Raw genomic sequence first — 23,317 nt, 5'->3', positions numbered from 1 at the left:
TTTTTTCTAAGCAATTAAATTTTAAATCTTTAGACTTTAAAGTTAAAACCAATTTAATCCTTAAAACTATTTTATCACATAGAATCTATTTGTTATATATTATTACTAGATATTTCAAAAAGTATTTATTTATTTATTAAAAAAACCGAGTTCAACCTTAAATCATTGAAATTTCATTGATTCATTTAGAAGGTAGTAGGATCTTAAAGAGAGCTATATTAATCTAAGTGAAAGTTTGAAGAAAAAAGATAGCCATTTGAATACATAATCAGATCTTTTAGAATCCGTTTGATAATTATTTAATTTGTTGTTTTCATTTTTTAAAAATCAAACATGTTACTTTCCAACGTTTGTATAGTAATTTTCATTTATCTTAAGTATAAGAGTTGAATTATAAGCCATACTTTAAAAAAAAAAAAAACATAAACAAGTTTTCTAAAACCATCTTTGTTTTTAAGATTTCAAAGATCCGCTATAATAATAATAATAAAAAAAACCCGGATGGAAAGTAGATAATAAAATAATAGATTTACAGGTTGAGTTCGTGTCAGTATTTTAAGTTTAATTTAAAGAGAGAAAAAATTTATCAAATAAGACCGTAAGAAATCGAATCAATCCGTATGTTATTTTGTGTTGGGCAATTCTTCTGCTACCGAAACCATTTTGTAGAGGAGGTAATTGGAATGATGCAAAAGATAAGAAAAATGCACGACTAATCTTTGAACAACATATTTGTAACGACGATCGAAAAAGTAGATAGATAAGGAGTTTTTGAATAAAAGATTAATTGTGTTTTAGACTACTTTTAAAGGTCTCAATGAGAAAATGGTTGAACGCTATTTAATTATCCAATCCCCACTTATGGACATAGAAAGAAAATCATTACGCGTTGTTTGGTAGACTATTTTAATGTTGCTTTATGCCTTTTGGTTATTCTCAACTTTTCAAAAAATAAGATGCCTTTCTATTTTACTTGTGAATGTATTTTAAATCTAACTTTAAAAAATATATATAGCAAAATAATATAATTTATATTTGTGATAAATGAACGATAATATTTGAGAATATTTTATATTTTTTTCATTTTGTTATATTTGAAAATTGTCATGTAATTTACGAATAACAACCATGTTTTTTCAACATTGTATATGTAAATTAATTTAGTACTTTGTATTCAATCTAATAGTCCGTGTGTAGAATAAATTACAATTAGTCGTGGTATAAGTATATTATCAAAATTATATATCTAAAACATGAAAATAGAAATACTATTTTATTAGATATTTATTTATTTTTCTACGTATTGTTTTACTATTTAGGAGAAACGTTCCACACATCATAATAATTTTAATGAACTAGTATCTGTAAAATATATTTGAAATAACCTAGAAGTTTAGATTTAAGAGCGTTGTTTTAAATTATAAAACTATTGAAAATATTTACAAATATAACAATATTTTATAATCTATCAATGACGTATAGTAATTTATATTGATATCTATTAGTATGTATCAAAACAACTATCGCTAATATGTTGCTATATTTATAAATATTTTGGTTCGTTTTTGTTATATTTGAAAATAAATGTATAAAATTAATATATGATTTATTTGAGAGAATAGTACTTAAATATTATCAAACATCTTTTCAAAATTTTAATTTGTACAAAATAAACATGGCGCTATTTGTGTATAATTTAAAGTATGTACAATTTCAAACCTGTCAAGAATGTGGGGGGAAAATGTTATAAGATGAACCAGTTTAAACGTTTAAAATGTCAAATCATTCATTTATATTATTTCGTTCGTTCATCTGCTTCTTTTTTAGCGTAACTTCCCCATCCAAATATTTGGTTTAGTCCATGCGATCTCTGTAAACTGGCGAGCAAGAGCGAAACGAAGAGGCCAAAAACTTGAGATGGACGAATGCAACACAACTGGAGATGGCGAGAGTGACACCAACCGATATTAGTGAGACTGAGAGAGATCGAGTGAATCTATTTTTCATTGCATTTTTTGTCATAATCCTAAAATTAAGATTATGACTATTCTACTTCTTTTTCAATTTATTTGATGTCATTATTTCTCACTTCAATTTATTCCATGTCCCTATTCCTTACTCCTCCTCTCTCATTTCCTCTATTTTCTTCGTGTCTTTCTTCTTCGAATTGCTCATCTTCCTCTCTCCTTTTATGTATTTTCTCTCTTTCTATTCTCTATCAATCATTGTTTTAATATAAATACGTAGTTAAAAATATATTTTACAAATTTAATTGCGCTACAAGAAAAATAACATGAAGAATTTTGTCCATATGTATCTTTAAAGATTTAGATTTATTAAAAAATTATATAAAAATTTGCATAAAGAGATCGTAATATCATTTATGAAAATTAGCATGACAATGGATATTTAATGCCAGATTGGCTTCCAAATCAATTTCTATCTTTTTATTTGAAACAACTTTAAAACTAAATGATATTTTTATAGAACAAATTCAAAAGTTTATAAAGAAAAATAACAAATTTTCAAAATTTTAAAGAAAGTTAATAATATTACTATCATATTAGAATCAAAATTATTAAAATTTAAATGACCAAAATATATACCGTCAAAGTAAAACATATAAAGTTAAGAAACTGAAAAAAAATAAATAAAGTATTTACATTTTATAGACCCGAACAAAAAGATTTCTCATTTGATTTACGTACATATTATAACTCTATTTCAACACAAGCTATTATAACTTTTATTATCTCCAACGCCTACTTGATTTGATTTACATACACATCCAAACAATAATGATGTGCAAGTTGACGAGGGCGCACAGTCATTTACTTCATCATCACCTAAAAAAGGCAAAATAAATAATAATGAAGCAATGACTCAAAGTCTTCTAAGAAACAATTTTTTTAGAAAAACAAAATTAATAAAACAATTTATTTATTTTTCCTACTATTTCATTGCTAAAATAACGAAGTTAACCAAACTTAACCCAAAATATATATTTAAAAAAACCTACCGAATCTGAGTTTTATGCTCTCCATTGGTGGTGGTCGTTTTTCCTATCAACTTCTCCATCGTAATTTTATTATTTTTCAAACCTTTAATAAGTAGCAAAAATTGTCAAAACTATAAAATTTAATAAAATATGTATAATATATAGCAAAATTTTCGAATTTTATTAGTAATAGATATTGTTTGCTATATTAATATTGACATTGATACATATTATATGTATCAATTCAAAATTTTGTTATAATTTGTAAATATATTATAATTTATTTTACCGACAGAGAAGTTACATATTTTTTTTTTACTATTTTCTCTCTCGTCCAAAACTCTCATTCTATCTGATTTATTTGAGTGATAGACAACGCTCTAATTTAAAAATTTATTTCAAATACGCCCTATCTCCTTCGTTCTTCAAATCTAAATTTTGGTTGTGTTTACCATTTTTTATTATTAGTTGGGCGGCCATTTGCATGACCCTTGTGTATTGTTTTCTACATGACTTTTGTATGTTATTTTTTGAAGTCTTGTTCCATTTTTGCCCCTTAAGTTAATGTTTCAATGAAACCATCATTTTTCTTTTTTTTTTTTTTATAAGAATCTACATTTAAATATTTTAGATAAAATTGTTGTATTTTATAATTTTCGTTTAACTCAATTAAGGTAACTATACTATAACAATAAACATTATAAGATTCATAGTTTAGATGAATTTCAATTGATTTATCAGCATTATTACGATAGTACCCATTTTGGTTGGGAGCTGACGGCCGTGGTTCATTTAAAGGTTAATTTCGTCCATTCGATTAATAGTTTCCGAAAGCAAGTTTAAATAACAACGTCCCTCAGTTCCCTCCCCCGCCATAGCTTTTCTCTTGAAGCTCCAAAAATGGCGGTTACAGATTTCTTTGTTGGAGAGATAGCCACTGAGCTTCTCAGAATGATGGTACAACTTTCGACCAAATCCTGCCTTTGTAAAACGACGGCAGCTCAAATCGCCAATTCTATTCAACAAATTCTGCCGATTATCGAAGAGATCAAGTACTCGGGAGTTGAATTACCCGCTCATCGCCAATTTCAGTTAGATCGCTTCAGCGAAACTCTTAGAAGAGGCATCGAGATTTCCGAGAAGGCTCTTCAATGTGGCCGATTAAACATTTACAGAAACTTACGGCTCGCGAGGAAGATGGAGAAGCTTGAAAAGGATATATGTCGATTCATTAATGGCACCATGCAGGCGCATATACTGGCCGACGTGCATCATATGAGATTCCAGACCACCGAGCGGTTTGACCGGCTTGAAGGTGTTTTGTTGGAGCGGCGGCTTGAGTCGATGAAGATTAGAGCAGATGCTTCGGGAGAGGAAAGGTGGTGGGTTGAGGAGGCGTTTAAGAAGGCCGAGGAGGAGGAAAGGTATGAGAGTAATTTCGTGAATATAGGAACTGGATTGCGTGTGGGGAAGAGAAAATTGAAGGAGCTGGTGATTGGAAAGGAGGATTTAACGGCGGTTGGGATTAGTGGAATTGGGGGTTCGGGGAAGACTACTTTAGCTAGAGAATTCTGCAAAGATCCGGAAGTTCGAAGTGAGTTGTTTTTTTTTTTTTTTTATGTGGCTATTTTCTCTTGTTTTATGCGATGATTTCGATTTTCGGTTCAAAACTTAGTAGTTTTTCTACTGAATCTATATGGGTTTCTGACTTTGAAGCAAAGTAGATTAGAAAATTTTCACTTGAATTGGAAATTTCTTGTTAGTAAAGTGAATAGTTGTTAGAATATCTATTTGATACCGTAGCTCTTAAAAAGGTAAATAGGACATCCTTTTTTGTGTTTCTTCTTGTAGGAATTGTCGGATTCTTATTGTTCTTGCATGTTGATTGCCACCTTTTCAGGACACTTTAAAGAGAGAATTTTGTTCTTAACGGTGTCACAGTCCCCTGATGTGGAGCAGCTGAGGAGAACGATCTGGGAATTTGTGATGGGTAGTGATAGTGTCAATTCTAATAATTTGATTTTACATGGGAGGCCTTCAAATTCAGCGCTTTTGGTTCTGGATGATGTGTGGTCAATTTCAGTTCTTGAAAATGTTATTCCAAACGTAACTGGTTGCAAAACTCTTGTTGTTTCACGATTCAAATTCCCTGAAGTTCTTAGAGAAACTTATGAAGTAGAGTTGTTGAAAGAAAGTGAAGCAATTGCTCTGTTTTGCCACTCAGCTTTCGGACAACAGTCGATTCCTTTGTCTGCTAATCACAACTTGGTCAAACAGGTAAAGAACACAACATTCTTTCTGTTGGATTAGACACAAGGCAGTTATCTTTAAAACGTCTAATTTAGTGGTTTTATTTCACTCATTTGTTTGCAAATTTTCTTTGAAGGTTGTGAATGAATGCAAATGTTTGCCTCTGGCTCTTAAAGTCATAGGAGCATCACTCAGAGGACAGAGCGAGATGTTCTGGAATAATGCCAAGTCTAGGTTGTCACGTGGCGAGCCTATTTGCGAGTCCCATGAGAACAAATTGCTTCAAAGAATGGCAATCAGTATTGAACGCCTCTCGAGTAAAGTGAGAGAATGTTTCCTCGACCTGGGATGCTTTCCTGAAGACAAAAGAATTCCTCTTGACATTCTCATCAATGTTTGGAAGGAGTTACATGATCTTGATGACGAAGAAGCTCTTGCTGTTCTTTTCGAGTTATCTCAGAAGAATCTTCTTACGTTGGTGAAAGATGCACGGTATGGACACAACTATGTTACATCACTTATTTACGTAATCATTACAGACATTGCAATATGTTGGCTAAATACTTGATTGGTTGATATGCAGCGGTGGTGACATTTATAGCAGTTATTATGAGATGTATGTCACTCAACACGATGTATTAAGGGACCTTGCCCTTCATTTCAGTTGCCAGGAGAATGTGAACGACCGCAAGCGATTACTGATGCCAAAAAGCGACACAGAGCTTCCAAAAGAATGGTTAAGGAAATCGGAACAGCCATTTAATGCCCAACTTGTTTCAATTCACACAGGTAACTGATTACCCTTTATCAAAGGAAGATAAGACTTGCAAAAATAAGCATCCTGTAAAGCTTTTTAGGCAAAGAAATCCCTTGTCTGAGTTACCAAGACATGGCATTTCTATGATTATAAGCTTTTTATACCATGTCCTTAGAAGTATCGTCTCATCTTCATTACACATTTATGTTATAGGTGAAATGGAAGAAATGGATTGGGCGCCTATGATATTTCCTGAAGCTAAAGTGCTCATTTTAAACTTCTCCTCGAGTGGATACTTCTTGCCTTCTTTTCTTTGCAACATGCCGAAGATAAGAGCATTAATTGTGCTAAATAACAATGCAACACATGCAACTCTCACCAATTTCTCAGTTTTTTCTAGTTTGGTCAACTTGAGAGGCATCTGGCTGGAAAAAATTTCCATGACACAACTATTCGATGCTTGCACGCCATTGAAACATCTAAGGAAGCTATCTCTTGTTTTCTGCAAGATCAACAACAGCCTCGACGAGTGGGCGGTAGATGTATCCCAGATCTTCCCGTTTCTTTTCGAACTCAAAATTGATCACTGCAACGACTTGCGTAAGCTACCTTCAAGCATTTGTGAGATGCAAAGTCTCAAGTGTCTTAGTGTCACCAACTGTCATAATCTCAGTCAACTCCCTACCAACTTATGGAAGCTGAAAAATCTACAAATCTTGAGACTTTTTGCTTGCCCACTCCTCAAAACTCTATCCCCAAGCATTTGTGTACTTTCTTGTCTAAAGTACATTGACATCTCCCAATGTGTTTACTTAACCAGCCTTCCTGAAGAAATTGGCAAGCTGACAAGCCTAGAGAAAATTGACATGAGAGAATGCTCACTCATAAGGAGACTACCTAGATCAGTTGTGTCTTTGCAATCTCTCTGTCACGTAATCTGCGAAGAAGACGTCTCGTGGCTATGGGAGGATTTGAAGAGTCATATGCCTAATTTGTACATTCAAGTCGCCGAGAAATGCTTCAACTTAGATTGGCTCAAAGAGTGATCGTTAACTTTGTTGTAATTGTTGGTTTTCTTTTATGTACATAACTTTCTCTATTCTCAAAAGTAAGCAATAATGCTAGATCTTAGTGTTTTGAGCTTCATCACCATCCATTCGTCGATCCATCCATCCACCGAGTGGAGCTTTAAACATCAAGGCTATTGTTGTATTTTAGTCAAAAGAATTAAGTGTTCACTCCGTTGTTGGAGTTGCCAAGAAACTTAAAGTGGACCAATAGAAAAATAGTTTACTTCATGGGAGCTTCTAGGAAACTCCCCAAGTTGAAGACTTACGAAGCTATTACATTGATGAAAAGGATTTTGTGTAGAGGTCTTCTTCAATCATTTCCCACGGTGTGTCCTATCAAGGATAAAAAAACAGATACCCACTAACATGATTTTCCTCATTTCTCTTTCAATGGGTTAAAGGCAGGGCTGCCCCAGTTATTTGTCTTTATCTTTTTGTTGTTCTTTGGAGAGATGGGAATCTTTGAAACTTTAGAAAACGACCTACTTAGAAAATGACCTACTTTGGATAGAAAACGACCCTTACCCGAAAATCTAACCGAACCCATTCGACAAGTTATTAAAGGAACACGTATTTCTATTTTAGTATATGTTTAAGAGTAATTTTGAAAATGTTAAAATCACTTTTACATTTTCAAAAGTATTAAGAAACACATACTTTAGTCAATTTAGAAACACATACTTATAGAAACACATACTTTAATCAATTTAGAAACACTGACTAAATATTTAAAGTGATGTTAGTGAGGTTTCACACCTCTTTTTAGAAGGCGGCTCTCTACTTCTCTTCTTGTGGTGTGAAAATAAAAATAATGAAAAATAGAATTAATATAAACTTATGACTTTACTGATTAACTCTATTCATTCATTTACATTTTGATTTTTTATGATCTTAGTTCATTCGAATAATCAATGTTATGGTCAGATATTGGTAGGAGGTTTAACTGTCCAATTAGCTATTTGCCGTATTTTAACACAATGAAAAAGAAGTCTTTTTCAGTACTAAGATGCTCCAATTACAACCATAGGAGCTAAAATGATAATGACGACTCTATTACAATCCAATCCAAATTATTTGATAAATATCCAAAACATTTGTACCTACCAATTACCGATTGGACCATTTTCCTTCCACTGAAAGACAAAAACACACCAAGAGAATCTTGTAAAATGGTGGGAAATTTCCTGTCACGTTCATTTTCCCTAAATTGCTTGACTTTTCTGAAGCTTCAACATTTCCATGCAAATTCCCACCTTTTCCCAAAAGCCCTTGTTTGATATGAGAACAAATTCTTTGATTTTTTTTTTTTTTAATATTTCATTGATTCATTGCAAGAGAAAGAAATGGAATCAGTAAGAAAAATCTCTACAAGTTGTTTTGGAACATTTCTGATTACTCTACTTCACTATATCAGATACAGAAGAAGACAATGAAGAACAACCACTGGTTAAGCTTGTATAATTCATTAATTCATTCATCATAGTATAAACAAACATGAAGGAGAAATCGACTGTTTTCAGTGGAATCTGGTTGGTATATACTCGTTTATCCGAAGAGGGAGGCCGTAGAATTCGTCGTTTCTCGTATCTCCTTTCTTGTGCTGGAATGGTTTCCACCAAGAGACTCCTCGGTCGTTGATTGAGTGCTTTGCATCAAGTGTTTGGTCGAGCACTGTTCCGATAATTATGGCGATTGTTGGAGCAGATGAGAAAATTGTGTTTAGGATATCATTGAACTGCATAACAAATGAATTTGTGTTAAAAGGATAGACAAACGGTAACAGAAAAGAGTGAATAGTGAAGGGTTGTTTTTTTTTAACTGACCCATCCACCCGCTGTTTGAACTGGACCGCGACCGTCCTGTGAAGTGTTTGTGACGAAATATTGAGGTATCGATATGCCAAGGAACAAAGAGAGGCCAATAATGTAGAGGTTTCTCATGGAATTGTTGTTGGTGAATTGCATAAATGAGATCCCTGTAGCAGCTGGAATAACAAAATTTCCTTAGATATAATGAACCGTGGGGATGAAATACGTCAAGTAATACCAGAAAAAAGTACTTACCAACAATGCCAAATAAAACACAGTAAATGGCACCAAATATCGGTAAAGGAATTGATGCAAAGAATGCACCAAACTTTCCTGAAAGATGTGGGAAATGTCACGATGGCAAAAAAATAATGTGTTGCAACGATTAGTCCAACTCATGAAAGAAAAGCAAACAAACCAAATATGGAGAAGAAGATCATGAAACCAGTTGATATCTGCACAACCCTCCTACTTCCTATGTGTGTGAGTCCAAGAAGGCCAACATTTTCACTGCAAAAGTATTTCACAAACCAAGTTAGCAAAAACAGTCTGACATAAACATATAGTATTTGATTCTTGATGTGTCAAGTTTCAAGTGATTGTTCGCTATCAGTGTACTACAAAAGCATAAAACGAGCAAGGAATGACATTTTGTATGAGAAAAACTGCTTACACCGAGGCAGAGTTGCCAGCGATGGAACCAAAAATTCCCTCGACCAACAGGCCAATACCCTGCACACAGGAAAATGCACTTCAATATTTTCACGATTTAAATGGAAGTAGAAAATCAACATGGACCTAGTCGATGGAATGAGTTCACATAAATAAATATGAGATAGAAAATAGAAAAGCCATGGCATTTGACGATTATACCTGCAAGCCAATACTCCGGTTAAAAATGTACGCTGGAGGTGGTGTAGCACCTGAAAGCCGCGCTGCTGCAAAGAAAGTCCCAGTTGACTGCACTAAAGCAGAATTTAAATGTCAGAATTTAAAGGCAACCATGGGATTTAGTTTTAGCTTGAACTGAAAATCGACCTCAGCGGATGCAACGAGTGTAGCGCCCATCATGCCAAAGACGTGGCTAGCACGAAATATCGGAGTACCCCACTGAAATGGATAAGGGACTCTAATCCTACACAAAGCACCAGTAGAAATTGCTATATTAGTGTTAAGGCAAGTCCCTCCCCCAACATGCTACAAAACAGAATTCAATGTTATCCAGATATACCATGGGGCAGACGACATAAGGAATGAGCGATCTGTACGGCAACTCTGTTTAGTCACCTCTCGGACATGGTTGTAAGCTCCAGCTACAGTGAGAATGGCAGCAAAAGCCCAAATAAGAGCAATGCAGATAAGTAAACCAAACCTCTCAAGTACGACATCAGCCCGTGGATGGATACGCCTTAAATACTGTAAAATTGCAAACATTAACATATTGAATCAATTAAAAGAAAGAAATAACTGATATGGAAGTACAAGAAAATGAAATTACCTGCTGGCCAACAACAAGAAGAATCAACATGGGCAAGCCAATCTCCACACAATTAGCAAGCTGCAGTAGAAAAAATAGCATACTCATACGTCTCATTATTATATTTCAACAATCACTTACTTGTATACCTAAGTGTTCGAACTTTACCATTGGGAAGCCTCTCATAAACAAACCAAGACCGACCACACAAACCAGAGGTACAATAACTACAGGAGTAAAAAGCCTGACAACAAAGAGGAAATCAATCACATAAACAAAAGAATCTCAAGCCTTCCACCATGATCCTTGAAAACGGTCATTTGAAGAATTATTACCTTGTGAGATGCCCCCACGTCCTACTAAATCCAAGTATAACATTGATTATTGAAGCAACGATCAGTGACCCTTGGATGGTGCGGACAGTGTAGGTAAATCTCTGTGAAACAAATCCATATACAGAGGGTTACATTCTAAAAATCTAAAACTTGACCCTACCTAGTAAGTTACACAAAGCTAACAAGTTTGAACAACATATAACTCATAGGTCATACAGAAAATTTATAGCAATGCGTCATTACCTTGAGAAATAGATAGAATTATGGTATGAGCTTAGAAAGGAAACCACTTCAAACTTCAAGGAATTCTTTTTTACATAATTCTAGTGCTACTATGATAATTTTTTTGTTAGTACCAAATTATGTTTCTCTTCACCATCAAAGCAACAATCTGTTTCAAAAAGTTACAGGTTCAAATTCACCATACAACCAGCCATTACAATGAATCTGAAAGTGCTTCTGAGGGTAGCATTTCTAAGGGAAACACTCATCCAACCACCATTCTTCAACTAAAACAACATTCAAGACTTCTTCCATAAAAATCAAATGGAAGTCAATGAATCAAGAGTATGCAAGTTTAGAGTTTGACCACACAAGATTGTTAAGTAACTTTAAAACACTAAAGACATGACAGTGGAAAAGGCAAAAACAACTTGAAGAAAAAGTGTAAAACACTGCCACTCAAAAAACAACTAAAAATCATATACCTCGTGTTCACTTGAAAAGTTTTTATCAGAGAAATCATTGATGATTGACAACACAGGTAAAATGAACACGAACGAAGACCGCATAACCGTCGGGAGCCTTGATCCGAGAGCTGTTTGAAGCAAAGTGTTCAACCCAGCAGTAAAAAGCAAAGTTTGAATCACTCGAGCTTTATCACCCTATCAACATTTACATTTCATCACCACCAATCATTCAATCAGATTCAAAACATGTCAAAATAATTCATAAAACTTTAACTTAGTTTTGACAAAGGATAGCTAATTCAGAGCTCACTTACAGGGCTGCCACCCATTCTAGGCACAAGGGTAGTAGCAATAAGAACTATAGTCCCAAGCACAACAATATAGTGCTGAAAAGCCAGTAAAACAGCTTCAGCTGCAAAATTCAATTAGTCAAAAACCCCTTTAGTATTTGAAAAACACAAGAACTACAGCATAAGTGAGTAATCAAATTTCGATTAAAGCTGAATAGGGTCGACTCAGAATCTCAAAAAAAAAAAAAAAAACAACACAAATCGGAACAGTTTAAGCCGAGTCTATAAAAAAGGAAGATTCGGAATAAAGATCGAGCAAAAGAGCTGAAAAAGAAGAAAAAATATTTTTAAAAAAGGAATAACTAAATCCTTCCCTGAACTTAATCTGATATTTGATGGGGAAAAAAAAACAAAGAAAGAACCCCATGACATAAAGATTCGAACTTTGCCAGATTCCGAATCAAATTAAGAGAAAAACAACAAAACCCAAAAGGATAAGAGAAACTAACGCCAAGAAGGATTAGAGTGGATGCAGTAATGAAGCTGTTGAAGTTGCTCGGCGGGAGTCCAAGTGGGTCCACGAGACAATGCTAAATTAGGGGGCGGGGCCGACGGAGCCACCGTCGCCGGCGAAGTATGTTGATGGGTATTAGCTGATTCCCCCATAAGTTAAATCTTTTCAGCAGCTTCGTCGTTCTGTATTTGGGATTGTTTCAGAAGTAGGAAAAAAAAAGTTAAAACAGTTTTAGGAAGCAAGGAGGGGAAAAACAGAGAGAAGAAGAAAGAAACAAAAAGGAAAGGTGTTGATATTTTAAAACTTGAATAAAAGGGAAAAGGAGAAGCTCTAATTATTATTTTAAATTAGGTAATTAACTAAAATTAATCTTAAAAAAATGGGTTCTTCAGTGTCTGAATTTGTGATAAACTCGAGTTGAAGTGATGAACCGAATGAGGAAGGAGAAGTTGGGCATTGGAGTGTAAGGTTATGGGTTGTACATGCGACATAACGCGTGGGATTTTCGGTTTTCGAGGAGCTCGCACCTGGCCCAGACCTATGGATTTGCCATTCCTTTTCCATTTATTCACCAACATACCCTCTCAACTCTTTACTTCACATAAATTAAACCAATTATATTACTCATTTCAAATATACAATTTTACTATATTTTGTAAATATTTTATCAAATTTATTAATTTTTTAAATTATTATCGATAATATTTAAATATGACTTATTCTTATGTCTATATTACTTCCAATAATAAGTCGATAGAGTAATTAAATGACAAGTTGGTACATATATCATTATTTATATGATACTCTTTTCTTTAGTTCTTATTTATGTTTTCTAAATTTGTTTTATTTTAGTTCTTTTCAACTCTAACGAATATTTAACTTTAGTTCTTGACTTGGTAGAAATTAATTTTGTTTGTTTTATACATTAGAGATAAGGTATATAAAAAGACTTTTGATAGACATAATAATAACAAAGTTAATTAAAATAGCTTGATAGAGTTTCATTGGTTAAATATTTACTTGTTATTTTATTATATAATAAATTAAATAAAATAATAGTTTCAATTACATTTATAAAAGTTTATAATAGTTATAAAAATTAGACCTATAAATGAAGAAGAAAAATTGTATGAGAAATATGAAAATAAATATTTAAATAATTCGACATAAAAACGTTGTTTTTATTTTAATATAGTGATGGATGGAGAAATTGAATTTGAAATACTGAAATCTTTTCGTTCTTAGTATATGCTGATATTTCTTGACAATAGTAATAATAATAGTTATTATTTTGAGTATGACGTATTTGGAAGTTTTGATTAGGTAGTTAATTAATTGATTACAATACAAATATTTTATTCAAATTAGATGACATTATTGGTAGGTTCATTTTTAGTTTTAATGTGGTTTGTTTGTTTAGTATGAAAGTTTTATTTTATTTTGAATTGAATTTTAACTTTTGTTAATTTGGTAGATTGATAAAGGGAAAAAAGGTTCAATAAATGTACAATTGAATTGAAGTTTCTTCATTATTTCTATTATCTACATGAGTCTTTCAAAATAATTCATTTGTTTTTTCTCTTTTAAAGGAAGGATTTAAAATTACATAAATACCCTTCTTGTTTTTTAATTGATCTATTTTTTCATTTATTTAAAAATTTTAGAAACATTTTTTATCTCGAGTCGAATTCGAAAAGATAGAACATGACTAACTCAAACAATCTTAATCACGGACTTTAGAACTAGTAGATGATAAGGTTAAATCTTTTATCTGACGACCATTCGATTTGATTTTTTTTAATTAATTAGTTCACAAAACACTAACTCGCACAAAATTTCAAACTAACATCTATAAATCACAGATTGAATTATGGTTTTAATGAATAAAACAAATTTTCATAACTACAACAATACCATAGAATTTTCATATTCATTCTAATGACTTTACTCTTTTAGACACAGTTTAAAAGGAAAAATCAAAATTGGAATTTCAAGGTGATGTTTATTATGAAAGTAGTTTTGAATATAGAGAAATAATTGGAAGAATTTGCAAATAATTGAGGTGGGGAAATAGTAATAAAGTAGAAAAGTAGGGAGAGAAAGGGTAGAGGGGAGGGGAAAAGATAAGGGTGTGTGAGTGATGGGGAAGATTTGAAATTTCGCGCCACCCACGTGAGGGCCACGCGGGGAGTTACGGAGGATCCGCCATTCCCATAACATAACATAATATATACACACACAAGACATGGTGACTTGCATTGCATTAAATTCTACTACTCTTTTACACTTCTTTTTTTGTACTTCTACTTCTCCAAATAAATTAATCTTTTTTTAAAACAAAAAACAAAAGGGGTTTTGTAATTTGAAATATATAAAATAATGTCACCGACCTTAGTGGCCCATCTGGAAATCTGGCAAAATAGGGACCCCTTTTTAGCTAATTATAAAAATATGTAGAGTTTTGAGTCACATGGGGTCAGACTCAGACTCAGACTCAGACTCAGAGAGAAAGAAAGAAAGAAGCACTCAAATGTGAGCTTAGTTAGTGGTAATTTGAGGTGGCAGAATGTGGCCTCTCTTCACATTTTTTGTTTTACTACTCCCAATGTGCATATAACGGTAATATCCTCCCTCTTACAATTTTCCCCTAGTTTCTTTCTTTATATGTATTCCTACCCACTTTTTTTTTTTAAAAAAATTCTCTTTTGTTATTTATAATTCTTCAACCAACTGCAATTAAGCTTCATAAATAACTCAATCTGACTTTCTTTCCAAACTATGAATGGTTTAGATGATTTTGGTGTCTTACATCATAGATATGTATGTTTCCATCTTTTTTTTTCTAAAATTTATGTGAGGATTGACTTATGAATGATTGATATTTAGAGTTTAGGTTTAAAGAATTTTAGTTTAGCTAATGAAAAGCTTTTTCAGGTAAAAGTTATTATCTTTGTGTTTGTGGATGATTTTGGATATACGAGAAATAATGTAAAAAATAAGATAAATATTAAATAAAAGTGGATTTATCTTAATAGATCTAATTCTAATTTATTGAGATTAGGAAGAAATATACTATCATTATCTTAATTATTAGTCTTAAACGTGATCTAAGAAATTATAGTTTTTTTCTTAATTATTTACTTCTCTTATTAACTAATCAACTAATCTATTGTTGTTTTTTTAAGTCTTATCTTCTCTTCAATTACAAATCACATAAAGCACTTTTTTCTTGACTAAAATTTTAAAGCATATAACTATGGTTGAACAATTGGGCTTTCAGTTTAATTTTGTACCTTTTAGATCGATTGGTTGACGACTCAAGAATTTGTTCGAAAAACACTTTGGTGGCCCAATGGAAGAACCACCAAAAATAAAAGGAAACAACACATTTCATTCAAAGGTATTATGTGACATATATAGGTCCATTTCGTTTGAATTTCACCACTCGTTTCATCTTTTGCTTTTCGAATGATTTGTCTCGTCAAATCCAAAGTATCAATAACAATGTTAAACATCATATCTCAAATGTAAATTATTCAAAACTTAATAAAAATAAATAAGACTATATTGTAGAACAAAACTAACAAAAAAAAAAAAAAAAGTTTAAATTGGATAAACTATATATTGGATTCTACATTATTCTCATTTATCTATACAATAATGTCCTTAATCTATATATATATATATATAAAAAAGAAGATAGGTTAAAAAGGAATAGTAAGAAGAGATAAATATAAAAGAGAAGGCAAAGGGAATGGTAGGCCATGGATATTGTCACGTTAAATTGAAACATAGAGAAACCAAATGAATATTAATTAAACTTTTACTGTCAAAATGTCGATATCAAACTTTCACTTTATAGGCCCCATCTCAATGGCCTTTCACAATCCTATGTCTCACTCAAACATCTCTATGATAACCACTTATGATCTAAAATTTTAAATTAAGATTTTTTTTTTTTTATCCTTTTAATTTTTGAAATGTATCTTTAGTCTCTAAATTTACAAAAGTAGACCAGTTTAGAGTTTGAATTTTAAAAATTGACATTTTTAGTTGATAGAGTTTCTAAAAATAATTTGAAAAGGTCCCTCTAATTTATATTTTATTTTAAATAATTATGACATTTTAAATTGAAAGAATAATTTCTAAACATTGTATCCTTTTTCTAATTTTAAATATCATGTATTTTTTTAAAAGAGACTAACAAAAAAAATACTTTATGTACTGATTTTAACCTACTTTTAAAAACTCATACACAAAAAGGTTTTAACTAATAGTGTAAATAGGGATGTTCGGACATGATATTGACAAGGCTGGAATCGTTTAGTCTTGAATTATGGAATTTCTTCTTCTACTTTTTTTCATCACGTGGCGGCCTTCTCAACTTCGTATAGATTGTGTTGACTTTCATCACAAATCATCTCAAGGCATGAATCTTTTGTCTTCATTTACATTTAATTTGTCTATTTGTTTCTATATTCGAATCACAAATTCATGGAATGAGTTGTCGTGTATTATGAAGGAAAAAAAAAAATATTATAGTAGGTTGTATGTTGCTACTATAATAAACCTGATGACAAACGAGTACATTACACTTCAAGAATATAAAGAATGTTTTCGTACTTCATATTTGGATTAGGGTTCAGTCCTATATCGAATAAGTATAGCGAATGGTGATATTTTGTCATATTTATAAATATTTTGGTTAATTTTCTTATATTTGATTCTTTTTATTTTGTAAAAAGATAAATTTACCAATTTTTTAATTTGAAATTAAATAAAAATATAGAAATAGTTAAAACATACGATATTACATATACACTCCCAATAAATGGATGTACGATATTATTTAAAATATAAAATTAACTTTTAATATATGAAAAACAATGCAAAATAAATGTATTATAATGATTATAATTAAATAAAAAATCAATAAAGTACGTAGTATATATGAAAAATAATGTAAAACAAAAACAAAATACATTTATACTTTATTCACTCTAAATTTTTTACTTAATTGAAAAACTTTACTATAAAAAAAATTGTCCCATAAACTATAATTTACAATTTCATAATTAAAATTAGTAATATGAAACAGATATGCACTTACAAAAAAATTGAAGAAGTACGGACAGGGAGATCAGAGAGTGAGAGAGAATATAGGAAGAAATGACTAAAATCACAAAAATAATTGGGGGAATTTTTTTTTATCAAAAGTTAATTATATATTATATTTACGATATCTAACGAAAATCTTAAAATTGAATAAAATTAATATATTAAATAATTAATGGACTAAATATGTAAGTTTGAATATAAATAATAAAAGTGAAATAAAATATTTATGGCAAAAATTATATATATTTTCGAAATATGTAATATTTAAAACTAATGTAAAGGGCAAATTCATCTATAAAAATAACCAAAACTTATTAATGAAAATAAATGAGATTTTAAAACATTTAGGTAAAATCAGAGTGAAATTAGATGCTTTTTATTAGTACATTTTGAAAATTGGGTCTTGAATGGATATATTATTATAAATCTATAAGTAAAAAGATATATTTTTAAAATTGAAGAAGGAACAAAGCATATATTCATCATAAAAAATTGGAGTTGGAGTTTTTTTCATCGTGAATTAAACTAAAATTGAATTATGGAATGCTAAATTGAGAATTTGGTAAGGAATTTAATTATTATGGCTTATAACTAAAATTTAGTTTGAATGGATTGAAAAGATATTTCTAAATAATGTGTATATGGAGCATAATGACTTTTTAAAAAAAGTTTGGCAGATTGGACACAAAACCATCCTTTTCATTACAATCTAAACAATTAATTAAACATAATTGTTCCATTCCCTAAATTTGTTAATTTTCAAAACTAAGTGAACAAAAGTATTCTTAATTAACGAAGAACAGAAGGGATTAAGCACCTGACCTATATATGAACAAAACAGCGCCACACTCACTTTTTCTTTAACCACAAACAAAAATGGATGATCAGCTACAAAAATTCATCTTTTCTACTTTCTCTATGATCACCTGGCTGCATTCTAACCTTATTAAGCTTCATCACCGTCGACGCCTTCGTCCATGATAACCACAGCTTTATGAAGCATCTTCGATACTACAATAGTCCCTGAGAATTTGAACTTGGAAAATCTAAAGTCGTTGACGTCCACCCACCGTGGTGGAATATGGAGGTCGATGAATTCAAGTTCAGAGCATGCTCTTTGTATCAAAGAAGGCAAACCGTCGTGATCGGGGAGAAAGACGAGCAAGGAGAAACCACAACGATTTTGGGTATTGCCTCAACCATTTGTTGTAGTGGAGGGATGCAACTTTGAAGCCGAAGAAAATAGAGATGAGAAATCACGGTTCTTGGTTGATTGAACATAGAATAATTTAGGGTACCAAGCAGCTTTGAAGTAAATGGCATTGGCTAAAATCAATTTTGGTTGATTTAATCAACTTCTGTTAAGATTTGGGGAATGAGTCCATGATGAGTCCATGAGTTTATTGCTTAATAACTCATGCAACATTTGCATCTTGTACCACTTTACGTGACTTTGATGCATGAATAGGACTTTTGAGAATATATATAAATAAGGATAATTGAGTGAAAAAGAAGGCATTTGATTTGAAATCTTCCCTATGTCAAAACCTAGCAAAATCTAGGAATTCACTCGTCTTCAATCTCCAAATCAATCTTTTTCTAAGGCTATGTGGCTTAGGGTTTTGCAGCATAAGTATTATTAGATATTTTTAAAAAACAATTTCTTTTTTAATTGGGACTGTGATGAGCGATATTTAATTGTTGTTTATAATTAACAATTAGAATTTTGTTTATATAATTGAGAGAGAAAAATAACAACATAAGAGAGATTGGATGGAAAAGAAATGAAAACATATTATTGTGTTGAGGGTTTAGACTTTCGGCCAAGATGTAATGAGGGGAGTTGGGAAGGTGTCACTTAGTTGTAATTTGAATAATTCATAACATTACAATACTTCTTCTTTAAATGTGATTTTTGTATATCGAATATATGTCTTGTTAAATTATTTACTAGGAAAAAAAATGTGAAAGGAATTGAAAAGGTTACATTATTATTTGTATATTTAACCTAGTGGAAAAAAAAACAGAATAGTTAAGGAAGATTTTCACATAATCTTAGCATAATGTTGAAGGTTTTCACATAATTTGAAGTGGTTTACTTCATATGTATGATCATAGTATAATACATATTGCACGTGTACTAAACTCTTCAAAATTTAGATAAAAATATAATATGTAAAAGTGTCATAAAACTAACTCATATATAAAATGCTCAATTTATAAGTGTCATCAGTAGGAACAACCACTCTTCTATTTAAATTATTCCTTAGGTATGATCTCATCAAACGTCAACTATATTAAACAAAAAGTTTTATACAGTTTTGTTTTTCGTTAAGCTATCTTTTTTCATTATATTTGAAAATGGCCATATGAAAAATCGTCATATATATCTTCTCATGTACAGTATAATCATTTAAATTTGCATCTATATATACGTTGAATCATAATTAAAAGCAGATTCTTCCTTATTTGTATGTCACAATAATGATCGAGAATCGTGTTCGAGTTTATGTTCATAAGTATTGTTTTTCATACGTGGATTAACATAAAGTCTCACTATCACTTTTCTTCAAAACTGAGGTCTTGATTCTTGAAAGTGAAGATTTATACTATACATCAACCCAACTCAAATATTAGTTTTCATAAAATCTTGGGCATTACTTAATTAATTCAGATTCAACACAAACACTAAATCCCAACATACATATGTAACCTTATAATTAAGAGAGAAAAACACAAACATAATTCTTCAAATTCCAAACTTAACAGTGATTAATTAGTGATTAATCACGTTAATGGAGAGAAGGATCAAGAACCTGACCCAGGAACAGAACAGCTCCACTCCCTTCTTCTCTAATCACAAACAAAAAGGGATGATCCGCAACAAATTTAAGCTTCGCTTCCTCTCTCCTAAGACAGCATCCCAACATTAATCCCATTGTCACCGCCGCCGCCTCCGTCCCCTCTTCGTCGACGCTAATCACTGCCTTATGAAACATCTTCGAAACATACAATTCTCTCCCCGCCGGATCTTCCACCATACCCGTGAAACCCGACGACTCCCCCGAAAACACCGAACCCATCCCTAATTCCCTCAGGGTATCCTCTAATTTGAAATCCAAACCGAATTTGAACTTGGGGATCTTAAATTCATGTACCATCACCGCTTTTGGAGGCACATGGCGGTCAATGAATCCAGACTCAGAGCAGGCTCTTTCGATCAAAGAAGGCAATCCATCCCGATCGTTTGGGAGGAAGATAAGCATGGAGAACTGGCGAGGTTTATAGGATTTTCCGCCGCCGACTTTGTAAGGGAGTGATGCGACTTTGAAGGTGTCGAAAACAGAGACGCGTTGGGGGTAACTAGTTGAGGCAGACATGAAAGGAACTTTGCGGGAGGTTCCATCGAGAAGGCGAAAATATTGGTCCTTGGTTAAGTACTTGTCGAATTTACCAGACCAAGCAGCTTTGAAGTAGACTGCGTTGGCTAAAATCACTCTGCATGATTCGTCTATGTCTTTCAAGATTTCGGGAATGAGTCCTCGAGTCTGTTCTTTAACCCACGCATTCGCATCTTCCATCACTTCACGTCGCTTTTAACCATAGAAATTATTATACAAATCACCAACAAATCAGTTTCATCAAATCGAATAGAAATTTTAGAATACTAATGATCAGATTTGGAGGATATATGGAACAAAAGAAAACCCCCAACGACTAAAAATCGAGTGTTCATCATGCATGGTACCTTGTTCACGAAATCAACGATGTTGAGTTTTCCATGGTAGAGAGTTTCGAAAAGCTTCTGAAACGAGGGCTTGACAGGAAGATCATCGGCGATCCAAACGCCGTTGGCGGTGGTGACGATAGGACCGTAATTGGCGGAGGCGTCTCCGAAGACGGAGGGAAAAAGGCTAGAAAGGAAGGAGTTGAGTTGTTGGAGGGATTGAAATTTGAGGAAGGAAAGCAAATGTTGGATCATTTGGGAGTCGGGTGAAGCTCCATTAGCGAGAAGAGTGAGCATGGTGTAGATGGAGAACGGGGAGAATACGAGGTTCTTAGCTTTAAATTGTTGGGTCTCCAGCAGCTGCTTCAGAAGGCGTAATCCGGCGTGGGTTTGGTGGACGGCAGATTCTTTGATATCCATATTGATTAATTCTGTAGGATAAGAGGTTAAGGATGGGAGGAATTGAGTGTTGAATATGGCGATATTTATACTTTGAAGGAAGGATATGATGAGTGGTTTAGGGTTTAGTTTTGAGTACGTGGGGGTGACTTAGTGATGAAGAAATGAAGTTCTTCACTTTCATAATGCGTTTCCAATGCGAGATTCCATCAAAGCGGCTTTGATTTCACTAACATCTTTCCTTTTAATTCTCAACATCTTTCTTTAATTCCATCTCCTCTCTTCCTTCTTCAACTCTTCTTTCTATTCTTTCTTTCTAATCCTAAAAATATATTTTATGGATTAACGATTTTCTTTTTCTTTATATATTAAATATCCTAATTTAATTTCAACTTTCAATCCTAATAATATGTTTTTTTAATTAAATATCTTTAAAATTTCCGTTACAATAACCTATTTTATTATATATATTTTTAAAAGAATAATAATATCACATATTGTTCTTTGTTAATATATATTTTTTAAAAAAAATGAAGATTGAAAAAAAGATATGTCTAATTTTACTATGCAATGTACTAAAAAAATATCAATCAAAAGTTCTTAAGGTGATATTCATAACTTTTTCCCTTATCACTTTCAAAATTGTATACTTTTTAAGAAAAAAGATGAAAAAGATTACCTCAAACATTTCATTTTGGATTTTATAACGTTAAAATTAACTTTGTATCAATAATTTAACCAAGGATGAGCATTAGAAAACAAATTATATAAATAATTACATATAATAATATCAAATATTAAGAACGTTAATTCGATTTGAGTTGAAATGATGTGAGAGTTGAAGGCAACAAATTTGAAGGAGGTTAAGAAATTAGAAAAAGTTGTTATTTTTAAAATTCACTTTCTTTTGGTATAATAATGATTTTGAAAATTGAGAACAAAATTTAAAAAAAATAGAAAAACAATGAGACCCAATGTGTTTAGAGATATATGGACAATAATTTCGTGATATTTCCACGACATATCAATCATAATTCATTAGTAATTTGTCTGTAAAACGATATACCGTCAATAATAACAAATATAGATTTTAACAAAACATCATTGTATTTCATCATTTGTTATATTACATTAGCATGAAACAACACAATTCACGTTTAATGAAACCATTAAGAAAAATAAGTTGTAGTTGTTCGCACAAGATTTTGGAATAAACGTGTTTTGTGTAGTTGAACTTGAGTTTATGTGTTGATTGTATTGATTTAATACAGTGTGGTTCAATATCTAGTACGCTTGATGTATGAAAGAGTGTTTAATGTTCTTGAAGTTAATCTTTTTTGTTATGTTCAAAGAACTTGACCTTTAAAAAGCTATTTTGTCTTTCAGAACTGCTGGTTCTTTATATAGGACTGTTGCAAGAATTCTCTCTAGGCTCAAAACCTTCTCAACTAACAAATGAAAGAATTTTATTCTCAAGTAGATTTTATGAGTTTGGGCTTGGTTGGTCCATAAACATAAACCTTAAACCCAACTATATAAGATTTGAGTCTTATTTAGCATATGGACTAAATTAAGCCAATTTTATGGACTACATTGGACTAAATTCTACTATTTTAGAGATAAACGTGAATATGACAAAATTTAGTATAATAAAAGAAAAAATAGAAAATCTAAAAAGGCAAAATATCACATAATGTATTTGCAAATTAACATTAGTTTTGAAAAATCTTAACTAATTATGATATTTTCGAAATTGACCATATTTCTAAAAGAAGCTTAACGAAAAAATATTGTGGCTAGCAAGTATTCAATTTGAACCAGTTAGATAAAACGAGTTGGAACAATGGAGGAGTAACAAATGTGGTTTTTGGTTTTGTTTTATTGG

General features: G+C 31.7%; 3 protein-coding genes across 3 annotated transcripts; 1 reads left to right on the top strand and 2 right to left on the bottom strand.

The window, feature by feature from the left end:
• The first annotated feature begins 3,812 nt into the window (after window positions 1–3,812).
• LOC101210269 (probable disease resistance protein At4g33300) lies at window positions 3,813–7,375 on the top strand. Its single transcript, XM_004141192.3, has 5 exons — window positions 3,813–4,592; window positions 4,899–5,275; window positions 5,385–5,740; window positions 5,832–6,037; window positions 6,219–7,375. The coding sequence occupies exons 1-5, from the start codon at window positions 3,899–3,901 to the stop codon at window positions 7,049–7,051; spliced, it is 2,466 nt and encodes an 821-aa protein (XP_004141240.1). The 5' UTR covers window positions 3,813–3,898; the 3' UTR covers window positions 7,052–7,375.
• Window positions 7,376–8,372: 997 nt separating this feature from the next.
• On the bottom strand, window positions 8,373–12,664 carry LOC101210018 (nucleobase-ascorbate transporter 3). Its single transcript, XM_011655783.2, has 14 exons — window positions 12,184–12,664; window positions 11,699–11,796; window positions 11,403–11,579; window positions 10,696–10,796; window positions 10,529–10,604; window positions 10,382–10,441; window positions 10,115–10,299; window positions 9,922–10,018; window positions 9,757–9,843; window positions 9,557–9,615; window positions 9,302–9,393; window positions 9,139–9,216; window positions 8,899–9,059; window positions 8,373–8,810 (listed from the first exon to the last, which is right to left on the bottom strand). The coding sequence occupies exons 1-14, from the start codon at window positions 12,338–12,340 to the stop codon at window positions 8,592–8,594; spliced, it is 1,647 nt and encodes a 548-aa protein (XP_011654085.1). The 5' UTR covers window positions 12,341–12,664; the 3' UTR covers window positions 8,373–8,591.
• Window positions 12,665–19,869: 7,205 nt separating this feature from the next.
• LOC101209771 (serpin-ZX) lies at window positions 19,870–21,506 on the bottom strand. Its single transcript, XM_004141190.3, has 2 exons — window positions 21,055–21,506; window positions 19,870–20,899 (listed from the first exon to the last, which is right to left on the bottom strand). Exons 1-2 carry the CDS (start codon window positions 21,451–21,453, stop codon window positions 20,099–20,101), a joined length of 1,200 nt encoding a protein of 399 aa, XP_004141238.1. The 5' UTR covers window positions 21,454–21,506; the 3' UTR covers window positions 19,870–20,098.
• Between the last annotated feature and the right edge of the window lie 1,811 nt (window positions 21,507–23,317).

The sequence above is a fragment of the Cucumis sativus genome, chromosome 4 (assembly GCF_000004075.3).
Source record: "Cucumis sativus cultivar 9930 chromosome 4, Cucumber_9930_V3, whole genome shotgun sequence".
In the NCBI taxonomy this organism is placed as follows: Eukaryota; Viridiplantae; Streptophyta; class Magnoliopsida; order Cucurbitales; family Cucurbitaceae; genus Cucumis; species Cucumis sativus.
Note: the sequence above shows the minus strand (reverse complement) of the source record. Positions and strands in the feature narration are given on the sequence as shown.